The 13,506-nt window shown below is 42.2% G+C and overlaps 1 protein-coding gene across 2 annotated transcripts in view; it reads right to left on the bottom strand.

Annotated features, from left to right (window-relative positions):
- The window catches only part of EIF2AK3 (eukaryotic translation initiation factor 2 alpha kinase 3), a 46,941-nt gene that overhangs the window by 28,706 nt on the left and 4,729 nt on the right, over positions 1-13,506 (bottom strand). For both annotated transcript variants that reach the window (XM_079949323.1, XM_079949322.1), the window contains exon 2: positions 9,736-9,865. In XM_079949323.1, the coding sequence (XP_079805449.1) occupies positions 9,736-9,865 (130 nt within the window). The remainder of the gene's footprint in view (positions 1-9,735; positions 9,866-13,506) is intronic.

Below are 13,506 nucleotides of genomic sequence, written 5' to 3' on the forward strand. Positions count from 1 at the left end.
TATTCTGCCATGGTCCAACCACACCTGGAGCACTGTGTTCAGTTCTGGGCAACACTAATTAAGAAGGGTATTGACAAGCTAGAATGTGTGCAAAGGAGAGCAGCCAAGATGATCAAGGGTCTTGAAATCAAGCCTTATGAGGCACGGTTGAGGGGAAAGAGGAAACTGAGCAGAGATAAGATAGTCATCAAATATCTAAAGGGCTGTCACATGGAGGGTGGAACATACTTGTTTTCTCCTGCTCTGGAGGCTAGCTAGGTTAGGGGGGCTGTGACTGGCCCAATGTCACCCTATGATCTTCATGAGTGAGTGAGGATTTGAATGCTGATCTGCCAGGTTCTAGTCTGACACACTAACCACTACACCACACTGCCTTCCTGGAGTCCTTCTGCTATGGGGCAGCTATATAAATTTAGTAGGTAAATAAATATGGGGAAAGAAAATCTCACTTAGAGAAGCATCTGAAATATTTTCCTTGAAGCTTGAATTTGTTCTGTATTGTTATATTTGATGTTTTAATGTGTTGTAAACCTGTAAACCGCTTTGAGATTTAATAATAAAGTTTGCTGCAGTAAAGGCACCTGGACATTCCATTGTAGCGACTGTAACCTAGGATTAAGGCACCATTTGCCAATTAGCTTATATATCAGTTTCCGACGCTGATCTTGGCCTCTTCCAGCAACTGTTCCCTAGGAGAGAGAGTTGTTAACAGTGTCTAAAGCAGGGGTAGCCAAGGTGGAGCCCTCCTAAAGTTGCTGGACTACAGCTTCCATCATCCCTCTAAACTGGCCATGCTGCTTGGGACTGATGGGAGTTGGCTACCCCGGTCTAAAGGAACTGGGAAGTTCCATCTATCTTAGATAGTGGTGTGAGTGACTTCCTTTTTAAAATCTCTGCTTAAACTGCCATCTACGTTCTTGGATGTTCAGATTTAAAAAAACAGAAACGAATATTTTTCATTGTGCATGGACAAAGAATTCCCTGAGTATGTAGAACAGCTTTCTTATTTTGGGGCAGCCTCATTTCATATCAAAACAGAAAAGCACTTGACTATATGAATTAAATATAAGACAGAATTATAATGATTTCTGTTCAGTGAAGTTGAACAAATGATGACTTAAATTGACAGTTCACAAGGCATGTGTAAGTACCTTGTGATACCCTACATCCTTTGTATCAAGATAATTGGACATGACTGCCTGGGTGACTCATTCTTGCATTAGATGAGATAATGCTTTAAGCAAAAAGGAAGAAGGGGGTGATGTCATTTCTTTACCTAACTTACATGCCTTTGCTGATTCTTACAGCCTCCCATGAAATCCCTTTCTACTTCCACATGATAGTACACATTATTTGAGCCTCTTCCTAATTCCACTGGGAGCCCATGCTCCCAATCTTTCTGGAGCATGTGGTGATCTCATCACTTGACTTATGCATACATCAACCAGAAGAGTCTGGTTTTAACTTCACTTTACTTCCTGAACTCTGAATTGTCTCCACTGGCATTGATTTCTGCTATCACAATCCTTCCTCAAGACCTTTGAGCCCTCCAATTTATAGTCTGGGTTTTCAGCTGGGAGATTCCAGGTGAACTTTTTAAATTATACATGGCAGCAATATCCCTATTTAGAATGTTCTAAAGCAGTATACAGTGGTACCTCAGGTTAAGTACTTAATTTGTTCCGGAGGTCCGTTCTTAACCTGAAACTGTTCTTAACCTGAAGCACCACTTTAGCTAATGGGGCCTCCTGCTGCTGCCGTGCCGCTAGAGCACAATTTCTGTTCTTATCCTGAAGCAAAGTTTTTAACCTGAAGCACGATTTCTGGGTTAGCGGAGTCTGTAACCTGAAGCGTATGTAACCTGAGGTACCACTGTAACCAGTTTTTTATTTCTATGTTCTCAAAAATTGTTGGTTCTTTGTTCTCATGCATAATGTGATTTGTCACTAATTTCTATTTATATAATCTTAGCTGTAATATCTGTTCAGATGTTTTGTATCTGCCATCCCAGAATACCATACAGGTGTACTTCTTGTTACTGAGTGCTACAGGAAGCTTTGAAGTGGCAACTATAAGCAGACTGCTGTCTTTATGTACAGGCTATTCATAGGCAGCCTAACATGGAGTATGTATAATCTGTGTGTCCTTCACTGCGTTTAGGCATAAGCCCTATAAATAGAGCAAGATGGGCATATCCCAACTGAAACTCATTAGCTTCTTTCTTGGTCTTATCTACAGAATTCCAGTTCTCCTACACTGCTTCTTTAGAAGATCTTGGTTTTTTCCCTTAGGGATAAACGTTGTCTAGTGCTGGAATGTTGATTTAGTTGGTTAATGTACACCTGCTGATTCATTGGTTTGTGGCCAAAAATACCAAATAAGTAGATCACCTGATTACCTAGTTTGCAAAGGTACGGAAGATAGGAGGTCAGAACAACCCTAACTCCAGCTACCTTAGATTTTGAAATCTTAACCCTGTCTTGCCCACAGAGTACTCTGGTGAATTTGGTCACCTTTCTGTATAGTTATTTGCATGTATTTGTAATCTACAAATTTACCTGTAATTAGGGTTCGCTCTTCCTGTCCACTGTCTACATGTCAGCCTGTGATTTCACTTAGGCTTGTTTTTTGCAGTGCTGCACTTATGTTTGCAGGGAAGGAAGAAAGAGAAGAGTGATTCCTTCCTTTAGGGGAAAGGCAGGCTGGTCATTTGCCTTTCAAAAGCTGCTTGATATGAGATTGGACTCTGCTGTTCCTGAGAAAATCTTTAGGGATTCTTCTTAAGCTGCCTTGAGTCCCGTCATGGGTCCCTGCAGGACCCCATGTGACACATATTCCCCAGGATGATGAGGAACCATTACTGAGCATTCTTTGGGTTTGGACAGTCAACCAGCTACATGTCCACCTAAGAGTTATCCCGTCCAGTCCACATTTTACAGTGGTGCCTCGCAAGACGAAAAGAATCCGTTCCGCGAGTCTCTTCGTCTTGCGGTTTTTTCCTCTTGTGAAGCAACCCTATTAGCGGCTTAGCGGATCAGCGCTATTAGCAGCTAAGAAAAAGGGGGGGAAAGCGAAAAAAATCGCAAGACTCGCAAGACGTTTTCGTCTTGTGAAGCAAGCCCATAGAGAAATTCGTCTTGTGAAGCGCCTCGAAAAACGGAAAACCCTTTCGTCTAGCGGGTTTTTCGTCTTGCGAGGCATTCGTCTTGTGGGGCACCACTGTATCAGCTTCTCCGCAAGAAGAATATCCCACTCTCCAGTTTAAAAGGCCTGTTTAATTAGCCAAAGGCCTGGAAGAAGAGGAATGTTTTCATCTGGTGCCTAAAGATATGTAAGGAAGGCACCAAGTGAACCTCCCTGGGGAGAATATGCTACAAATAGAGAGCCACCACAGAAAAGGAGCAGCAACAAAGGGCAGAAACGCATACAGAAAATAAGTAACACAATCCCAGTGAACCAGGGTCTACAATAACGCTTTATTAGAAATATATTTCAAGCACTTGCAACAGTCTTTCACCTCTACTCCAGCTGGAGTAAATAAAACAATGAACAGAAAGAGGTGTGGCAATACAGGAAGATGAAATAGTAGCTATAGCATCTATGATAACTAGTCTGAACAAGCAAGGATTCAGAATTAAAAACAAGGTTTGGAAGGTGAGAATGCAACTCAGTTCCCTACTTTGATCTGCAAAATGTTGTAATCACTAATTAAAGGTCTTTTACCTCAGTATCAACTAATCTTAACTGAAAGATTAAGAATTAAGTAATTAAGATTAAGTACAAGAATTATTAATATTTTTTAAAGTGTGGGAATAAGAATTAAGCAAAAGATATATACTTCTCTTTCTTTCTTTTTTTCTTTCTCTCTCTCTCTCTCCAAGTTCAGACCAGCTGTTATAACCATGGGTAATTATTTTGATATAGTACAACTTCATATTACTGCATTTCTAATCAAAAGTTAAACTCAAGTTGCATTTCAGCTGACTGAACAACCTTTAAAAAAATGCTCAGTGTGTTCTACAAGATGGAAAATAGATTTTTAATCAGAGGGAAATACCACTGATTTCAATACAACTCCCATGTAAATATATAAGGTCATGCAAGAATATTTTATAGTCAAAATTCAAAGACATGAAGTGTTTTAGAAGTACATATTTCGATTGTTTCTTTGCTGCCAAATTGGTATAGGAATGCAGCCTAAAGATATTTTCTTCCATAGGGTTATGGACTCTCAATGCTATTCAAAATTAAGATACTAACTAGCTTATTGGAGGATTGTCAACCATAGAATCATAGAATCATAGAGTTGGAAGAGACCACAAGGGCCATCGAGTCCAACCCCCTGCCAAGCAGGAAACACCATCAGAGCACTCCTTACATATGGTTGTCAAGCCTCTGCTTAAAGACCTCCAAAGAAGGAGACTCCACCACACTCCTTGGCAGCAAATTCCACTGTCGAACAGCTCTTACTGTCAGGAAGTTCTTCCTAATGTTTAGGTGGAATCTTCTTTCTTGTAGTTTGGAACCATTGCTCCGTGTCCGCTTCTCTGGAGCAGCAGAAAACAACCTTTCTCCCTCCTCTATGTGACATCCTTTTTTTATATTTGAACATGGCTATCATATCACCCCTTCACCTCCTCTTCTCCAGGCTAAACATGCCCAGCTCCCTTAGCCGTTCCTCATAAGGCATCGTTTCCAGGCCTTTGACCATTTTGGTTGCCCTCCTCTGGACACATAGAATCATAGAATCACAGAGTTGGAAGAGACCACAAGGGCCATCGAGTCCAACCCCCTGCCAAGCAGGAAACACCATCAGAGCACTCCTGACATATGGTTGTCAAGCCTCTGCTTAAAGACCTCCAAAGAAGGAGACTCCACCACACACCTTGGCAGCAAATTCCACTGTCGAACAGCTCTTACTGTCAGGAAGTTCTTCCTAATGTTTAGGTGGAATCTTTTTTCTTGTAGTTTGGAACCATTGCTCCGTGTCCGCTTCTCTGGAGCAGCAGAAAACACGTTCCAGTTTGTCAGTGTCCTTCTTGAACTGTGGTGCCCAGAACTGGACACAGTACTCCAGGTGAGGTCTGACCAGAGCAGAATACAGTAGCACTATTACTTCCCTTGATCTAGATGCCATACTCCTATTGATGCAGCCCAGAATTGCATTGGCTTTTTTAGCTGCCGCGTCACACTGTTGGCTCATGTCAAGTTTGTGGTCAACCAAGACTCCTAGATCCTTTTCACATGTACTGCTCTCAAGCCAGGTGTCACCCATCTTGTATTTGTGCCTCTCATTTTTTTTGCCCAAGTGCAATACTTTACATTTCTCTCTGTTAAAATTCATCTTGTTTGTTTTGGCCCAGTTCTCTAATCTGTCAAGGTCGTTTTGAAGTGTGATCCTGTCCTCTGGGGTGTTAGCCACCCCTCCCAGTTTGGTGTCATCTGCAAATTTGATCAGGATGCCCTTGAGTCCATCATCCAAGTCGTTGATAAAGATGTTGAATAAGACCGGGCCCAAGACAAAAAACGAGATCAGGTTAGTCTGACATGACTTATTTTTCAGAAATCCATGCTGACTATTGGTGATCACAGCATTCCTTTCTAGGTGCTCACAGACTGTTTGCTTAATGATCTGCTCCAGAATCTTCCCTGGTATTGATGTCAGACTGACTGGGCGGTAATTATTTGGGTCCTCTCTTTTCCCCTTTTTGAAAACAGGGACAACATTTGCCCTCCTCCAGTCTGCCGGGACTTCGCCTGTTCTCCAGGAATTCTCAAAGATGACTTCCAATGGTTCTGAGATCACATCTGCCAGTTCTTTTAATACTCTTGGATGCAGTTCATCTGGCCCTGGAGACTTGAATACATCTAGACTAGCCAAGTATTCTTGCACTATCGCCTTAGTTATTCTGGGCTGTGTTTCCTCTACTGAATCATTTGCTCCAAATTCTTCAGGTCGGGCATTGTTTTCTTTATCGGAGAAGACTGAGGCAAAGAAGGCATTGAGGAGTTCAGCCCTTTCTGTGTCCCCTGTTTGCATTTCACCATCTTCTCCTCTGAGTGACCCCACTGTTTCTTTGTTCTTCCTTTTACTACGAACATACCCATAAAAGCCTTTTTTGTTGCTTTTAACCTCTCTAGCAAGCCAGAGTTCATTCTGTGCTTTAGCTTTTCTGACTTTGTGTCTACACGTGCTGGCTATTTGTTTGAATTCCTCTTTGGTGGTTTCCCCCCTTTTCCATTTTTTGTACACATCCTTTTTTAATCTTAACTGAGTTAAAAGTTCTTTAGATAGCCACCCTGGCTTCTTTAGGCACCTTCCATGTTTCCGTCTCATTGGTATTGCCTGAAGTTGTGCTTTTACTATCTCCCTCTTAACAAACTCCCAGCCATCATGAACTCCCTTTCCTTTTAGTATTACTGTCCATGGGATGTCACCCAGCACTTCCCGAAGTTTTATGAAGTCAGCTTTCTTAAAGTCAAGAAATTGAGTCCTGGTATGCTTGGCTGCTCCTTTCCGCTGTATAGTAAACTTCAGAAGAGCATGATCACTCGCGCCTAATGATCCTTCCACTTCTACCCCACTAACCAGGTCATCAACATTGGTTAGGACCAGATCTAAATCGGCTGTTCCTCTTGTTCCTTCTCCCACTTTCTGGACAATGAAGTTGTCTACAAGGCCAGTGAGGAATCTGTTTGACCTTATGCTCTTTGCTGAGTTTGACATCCAACAAATATCCGGGTAATTGAAGTCCCCCATTACTACTATCTCCCTTCCTTTTGCATGTTTGGCCATCTGTTCCAGGAAGGCATCATCTATGTCCTCCGTTTGTCTTGGGGTTTTCCATTTTTCGAGGTGCTTTGCAAGACGAATTTCCCTATGGGCTTGCTTCGCAAGACGAAAACGTCTTGCGGGTTTGCTTCCTTTTTCTTAAAGCCGTTAATACCGGGGAATCCGCGCTCCGCAAGACAAAAAAATCGCAAGATGAAGCAACTCGCGGAACGAATTAATTTCGTCTTGCGAGGCACCACTGTATAGTAAACTCCCACAATGAGGTCACTGTTATTCTTCTCTCCCTTAATTTTGACCCAAATGCTCTCACTTTGGCTTTGAGGTTCTAAATCTTGGATCTCTTCACAGGTATACACATCCCTGACATATAACGCCACTCCTCCTTCTTTCTTGTCTGGTCTGTTTCTCTGAAATAGATTGTATCCCTCCATTATTACATTCCAATCATGGGACTTATCCCACCAGGTTTCAGTGATGCCTATTATGTCATATTTAGTTTGCTGTACCAAGAGCTCAAGCTCATCTTGTTTATTTCCCATGCTTTGCGCATTAGTGTACAGACATTGAAGTCCATTAATCATTCCCCCGTGTCTCTTATTTAAGGATTTTTTCCTCCCACCACTAGGTCTGCGTGCTGTTTGCTCCATTTGGTCTATGACATTTGGATGATCATCTTCATCAATTGATAGACTCCTACCTTCAGGAGCACTGTCTCCCTCCCCCACATTAGTCAGTTTAAAGCCCTCCTGATGAGGTTTCTGAGCTTTTTGGCAAAAACATTCCTCCCAACAGTTGTGAGGTGCAGCCCATCGCTTGCCGGAAGTCCATCTTCAAGAAACTGCAGTCCGTGATCTAAGAATCCAAACCGTTCCTGTTTACACCATTTGCGAAGCCAGCTGTTCACTTCCACTATTTTTCCCTCTCTCCCTGGGCCACGTCGTTCAACTGGGAGGACAGATGAGATGACAATTTGTGCATTTAATTGCTTCAATTTCCTGCCCAGAGCCTCGTAGTCTCTTTTGATCTTCTGGAGGCTATTGCTTGCAGTGTCATTGGTTCCCACATGAACCAAGAGGAAGGGGTATTTGTCAGTGGGTTTTATGATTCCTTGCAGTCGTTCAGTTACATCTTGGATCTTAGGCCGGGGAGACAGCACACTTCCCGAGACATCTTGTCAGGCCCACAGATCACTGCTTCTGTTCCCCTCAGTAGGGAATCCCCTATCACCACTACACGCCTCCTCTTAGGTTTGGTCAGGGTTCTTCCAAGGACGCCTGCACATTCCCTGAGGACTGACTTTGCTGCTCGTCTTCATATACCTGATCGACTGTAATGAGGGAGAGATCCTCAAATGGAGTCTGCTCTTCGTCTTCCATGCTAGGGGAGAGGACCTCAAAGCGATTGTGTATTTCTAAACAATCAGAGCGAACCCTGGGCCTCCTACTTCTTTGAGTCACGTTTCTCCATATATCTGGCTCCTGTGTTGGTGAACTAGCCTCCTTCTCAGGGGAGTCCCCTGTCTCCTCCTTGGTGGAGACGGTGTGCTCTGTTGCTTCCAAGAAGAGCTCTAGCTCTCTAATTCTTTGGAGCGTAGCTACACGTTCCTCCAGTTGCTGGACTTTGTCTTCTAAGAGGGCAATCAACATGCAATTGCTGCAGGTAAAGCTGCCTGCAACCTTTGGCAAGATGGCAAACATTGCGCAGGAACCGCAGGCGACTGCAGCTGTTCCCTCACCCTCCATCTTGAGAACGTGTCGTTGGGGGTGGCTACAGCGGTCCTCCATCATAAAAAGCGTGAAGACAGGACAAATAACTCCCCCCCCAAAAAAACCTAGGTCTCCCCCAACAAACGTTTGAGACTAGCTCCCCTAAATCTACAAGATGGATCAAACTGTGTGCGCCTCCCACAGCTAATCACCTGCCTCAGCAGAAACCCTGCCCCCTCTGACCCTTGCACAGGGAGAGCAGCTAATCAGCCACAAAGAAACACACACACACACACACACACACACCAGAAAACCCTTTTTGCTCCTTCTTCAGTTGCTGCCCTGCAAGCTCTGATAAGCTCCTCCCACAGCTAATCACCTGCCTCAACAGAAACCCTTCCCCCTCTGACCTTTGCACAGCAAGAGCAGCTAATCAGTCACAAAGAAACACATACCCCAAAAACCCACAAAGAAACACACACACCAGAAAACCTTTTTTCACCAGTGTGACATTCAGTTCTGACAGTCTCTTAATGTTCAGGTCCCTAGAGAGGCACAGGGAAAAGCACTTTGACCTTTTTAATGCTGCCATTAATGGCCCTATTTGTTCTATTAATGGTCAGAAAAGGGAAGATTTGCAAAAGCAACTGAAGGAAGTGCCACAATGGCATTCTATGATAAGGAAGGAAAGTATTCTTTATTCATTTATACGCTGCCTTTTGGCCGAGAAACCCAATAGATTTAGAATTTAAAGTATCAGAGTCAACAAATAATATCCCCCCATGCCAACTTTAGGAATTGATGAAACAGGCTCTCTCCCCTGGCGTTCCTCACAGTCTTACTCAGAAGTAAGTCCAACACAATTCATTGGTGCTTACTTCCATGTATTTTTGTAATAAATTTATTGGCTAGAAAATAAAAGAGTCAGATTAGGACAGGATCAAATCCATAATATCCCTACATTTTGTGTTTGGTACCAGAAAAACAATGCAAGTATTTAACATATGAGTTTATATGGACACATTTGTGTGGTAAAGAGTAGTTTTAAAAATTAGAACACTGAAATCCAAGTAAATACTAGTGAAGTTGATAACGTTTTTTTCTGGTCCTTACAACAGATGCAAGAGTCAAGAGAGCTTTTTGCAAATCTTAACTTAAATGAAAACAGAAAACAATATTAAACTAGTAATAAACAAACTAACGTTTTAGAACCATGCAACACTGTATTTATCTTACCTCTGGTTTACTGAGGCTAGATGAGACAAGAGAACCTGATCCCACATCCAGATCCCACTGCTTTCTACCTCTGTTCTCTGGGTCTAGAGCAGCAATCCGTCCATCCAAAGTGCTTATGATTATTAATGATCTGTAAATGGAAGACACATGCACAGGTCATAACTAAAAATCACTATTCCAGGGTTCATGTTTTTAAGACCCAAGACCGATTTAATGCCAACTTTTGACAGGAAACCAACATCAACCCCAACAAACAAACAAAAAAGAACCCAAAATAGTTTGACCCACTCTTAATAGAGGCATAACACATGTGGGATCATGCAGCCTGGTGATGTGCCCATCCATGCACATCCCTCCCCCTTGACTTATTAAAATATGCTGGTAATGGCTATGTGGGATCAATGTATTCTTGTGTGAGGGACTGGTCCCAGGCATCTTGAAAAGGCAGCAATATGACTACTACTGAAAAAACCGACCTTGGAGCCATTGCTTTGTGGCAACTATTGCCCAGTCATAAACACTCAACTTGAGGGGAAGATAATGAAGAGGGTCATGGCAGAAAAGCTACAAGCACTCTTGGATAAAACAGATTACCCAGACCAATTTAAGTCTGGGTTGAGGTCTGGTTATGGAACTGTATCAGGTTTGGTCTCTCTGAGAGATGTCCTTTATCAGGACGACAGCAGGAATGTGACTCTATTATGTCATCTTGGCTGCGAGTCCTTGAAGATCTGCTCCCTGTCTTGCTAGCCTTTCCCCACCTAACCTGGGAAGGTGGAGCCTTGACTGACTCCAGCTAGAAAAGCAGTTGGACACTCTTGGGCTGTTTTAGAGTGCTTTGCTGAGGGGGGTGGGTGTTGTTGATATTAATTTTTGTATCTTTATATCTCCTTATGATTTATGTGGAAATTGTTTCAATTTGGTTGTTTACTTTTTAATGTGTTTTATGTATTGCCTGAGGCTTTCGTTATGTTTGCAGTTAGGTAACTATTCTCATGTTGCAAGCATGGTTTTAACCATGGAAAGGGAGAATACAAATAAAATTATGATGATGATGATAGCTCAGTCCCTTTTGATACCACTGCCCATGGTATCTTGATGAACCAGCTCTGTGATGGGCACCGAGGGCACAGTTTTACCATGATTTCAACACTATCCTCAGGGTTGTTTAAATAGAATATCACTAAGTATTCAGCCCCCTAACAGTTGTGCTGTGGGGTGATATTAGTACCGAAATAAAACCATTGTCAAAAAGAAAAACAACTACCAGACTTTTAGAAGACATCTGAAGGCAGCCCTGTTTAGGGAAGCTTTTAATGTTTAATAGGGTATTGTATTTTAATATTCTGTTGGAAGCCGCCCAGTGGCATAAATATATTATTATTATTATTATTATTATTATTATTATTATTATTATTATTAATCATTAGATTTTCATTTTTCTGTAACAAGGAGAGGAGCTGTGCAAGACCTGGGTCAGTTTCTGCAGTCTGATGACTAGATGAAGGCCAATGCAGTTTGAATTCTGGCAAGACATAGGAGCTGTGGGTGAGCAGTTTCTTAATATATTCTCCATAATTGGTCAAGTCCCTGCTTCAGATGGGGCAGTACTCCCACTGAAGGAGCAGGTTGGTAGTCTGGGGGTTCCGATGGTTTCATTTCTATCCCTACAGTCCCAGGTGATGAGAGCGCCTTGGAGTGCCCTTTTCAGCTTTGGCTTGGTCATTTCTAGACTGTAATAGCCTGGACATTGCAATATGCTTCATCTGGTGCTCCCTCCAAAGCTTGCCTGGAAGCAGCAGTTCAACTGTTCACTGGGGAAGATATTGCCACCATGTTATGCTGCTGCTGAAAGAACTCCGCTGGCTGCCAATTATCTACCAGACCGCCTACAGATACTCTTACATCAGGAGGTTTATTCTATGTACCATGTAGAACTTGGGATGTTTAATGTGGCAGCACCTTTGGAACTCTCTTCTGTTGCGTATCAGGCAGCTGCTGTCTCTACTGACTTTTCAGCAGCTACTGCAGACCTTTTTCTAACAAGATTTTTAAGTTGAGATTTTTATCCTAGCCTGCACAAGCACTGGATTAGAAATTGTTTTTCTTGTTAAATTGCCTTAGGACATTTCATAGGAAACAATTCTTAAATGAAGTCAAATAATAAATAAACATTTCCTTCCCCATTTGCCACATATTTGTATTGGCACTAGATAATCTCTTGTCTTTTCAACCCCTGGGGAGTGGGGACAAGAGCAAAGGCACGGAAAGATTAGTAGCAGGGCTGCAACCAAAGTAGGATATACTGTACTTTCACAGTACAATGCAAGTGGAACTGCAGTAGATCTAGATCCTCACAATTGTTAAGCAGTTGCATTGTACCTTATGCAAACCACATCCTGAATCTCACTGCTGCATGACATCCCTTCAACAAATGAGCCCTACTCACAAGCAGAGTTTTGTCTCAGCTAAATTTTATAGTTTTAGACAAAGTTTCTTATTTTTAAAGATAACTCTTAATTATATCCCTGAACTCCAGTGTGTTCAGAGTCCTCTTGAGCAACTCTTTGGAAAACCCTCAGTAGTCTAATACAGTGGTACCTCGTGTTACATACGCTTCAAGTTACAGACTCCTCTAACCTCTTGGGTTAAGAACATTGCTTCAGGATGAGAACAGAAATCATGCTCCGGCATTGTGGCAGCAGCAGGAGGCCCCATTAGCTAAAGTGAAGCTTCAGGTTGAGAACAGTTTCAGGTTAAGTACGGACCTCCGGAACAAAATAAGTACTTAACCCAAGGTACCACTGTAATAGTGGAATTTCTTTCATAAGCCATACCTTTAGACAAACAATTCTTTCCAGAGCCAAAAGGTAGTGCTTTTGTTTGAACAATTATAGTCACAAGACAAGTCCAGCCTTATCATGTTCAAGGCTGATGCCATGTTTATTCAGAACAGAAATAACTACCTCAAGCAGGAGTTCATTACTGCTATGTACTCTGGTTTCATATTAAGAATGTCAAACAGGTATAGGAAGCTGGAACACATTAATAGCTGTATTATAGTGATTCTACACCACGACCCCTAATACTAAAAAATTACTAAATTGTGTATTGTGTACAGTCGCATCTTGGTTCTCGAATGGAATCCATTCCAGAAGTCCGTTCGACTTCTGAAAATGTTCAAAAACCAAGGTACGGCTTCAGATTGGCTGCAGGAACTTCCTGCACTCAATTGGAAGCCGCGTCAGATGTTCGGCTTCCAAAAAATGTTCAGAAACCAAAACACCCACTTCCAGGTTTGCGGCGTTTGGTAGCCAAAACGTTTGAGTAACAAGGCGTTCGAGAACCAAGGTACGACTGTACACATCTCAGATGTTAACAAACACTTAGGGTGAGTGAAGTATTTCTGATTTGACAATATATACTGTAATCTTGTTTACTGATTCAGATATTGCCTACTTGGATGTCAGGACTTTATAAGGCATTTGCCATTTGTTACCAACCAGTTTTCAGACATTTTTTTCTAATATTATCACTGTACTATTATATTTTTACTATCTGTACACCACCTTGTATTTCTTATGTAAGTGCCATTTATAAATATTTAAATATATTTCACATATCCAGTGTGCATTTCTGCACCTAGAGGGTACTGCCCTCTTCATGAGTGGACTATACAGGGCCTTCATTTATTATGAACCCCAGCCTGCCCTCTTTCTATGACCTCTCATGCAATTAAGAGATACTGACCTGCCCCCTCCCTTGTAGTCA

The sequence above is a fragment of the Podarcis cretensis genome (genome assembly GCF_951804945.1).
Source record: "Podarcis cretensis genome assembly, chromosome: 13".
Lineage (NCBI taxonomy): Eukaryota > Metazoa > Chordata > Lepidosauria > Squamata > Lacertidae > Podarcis > Podarcis cretensis.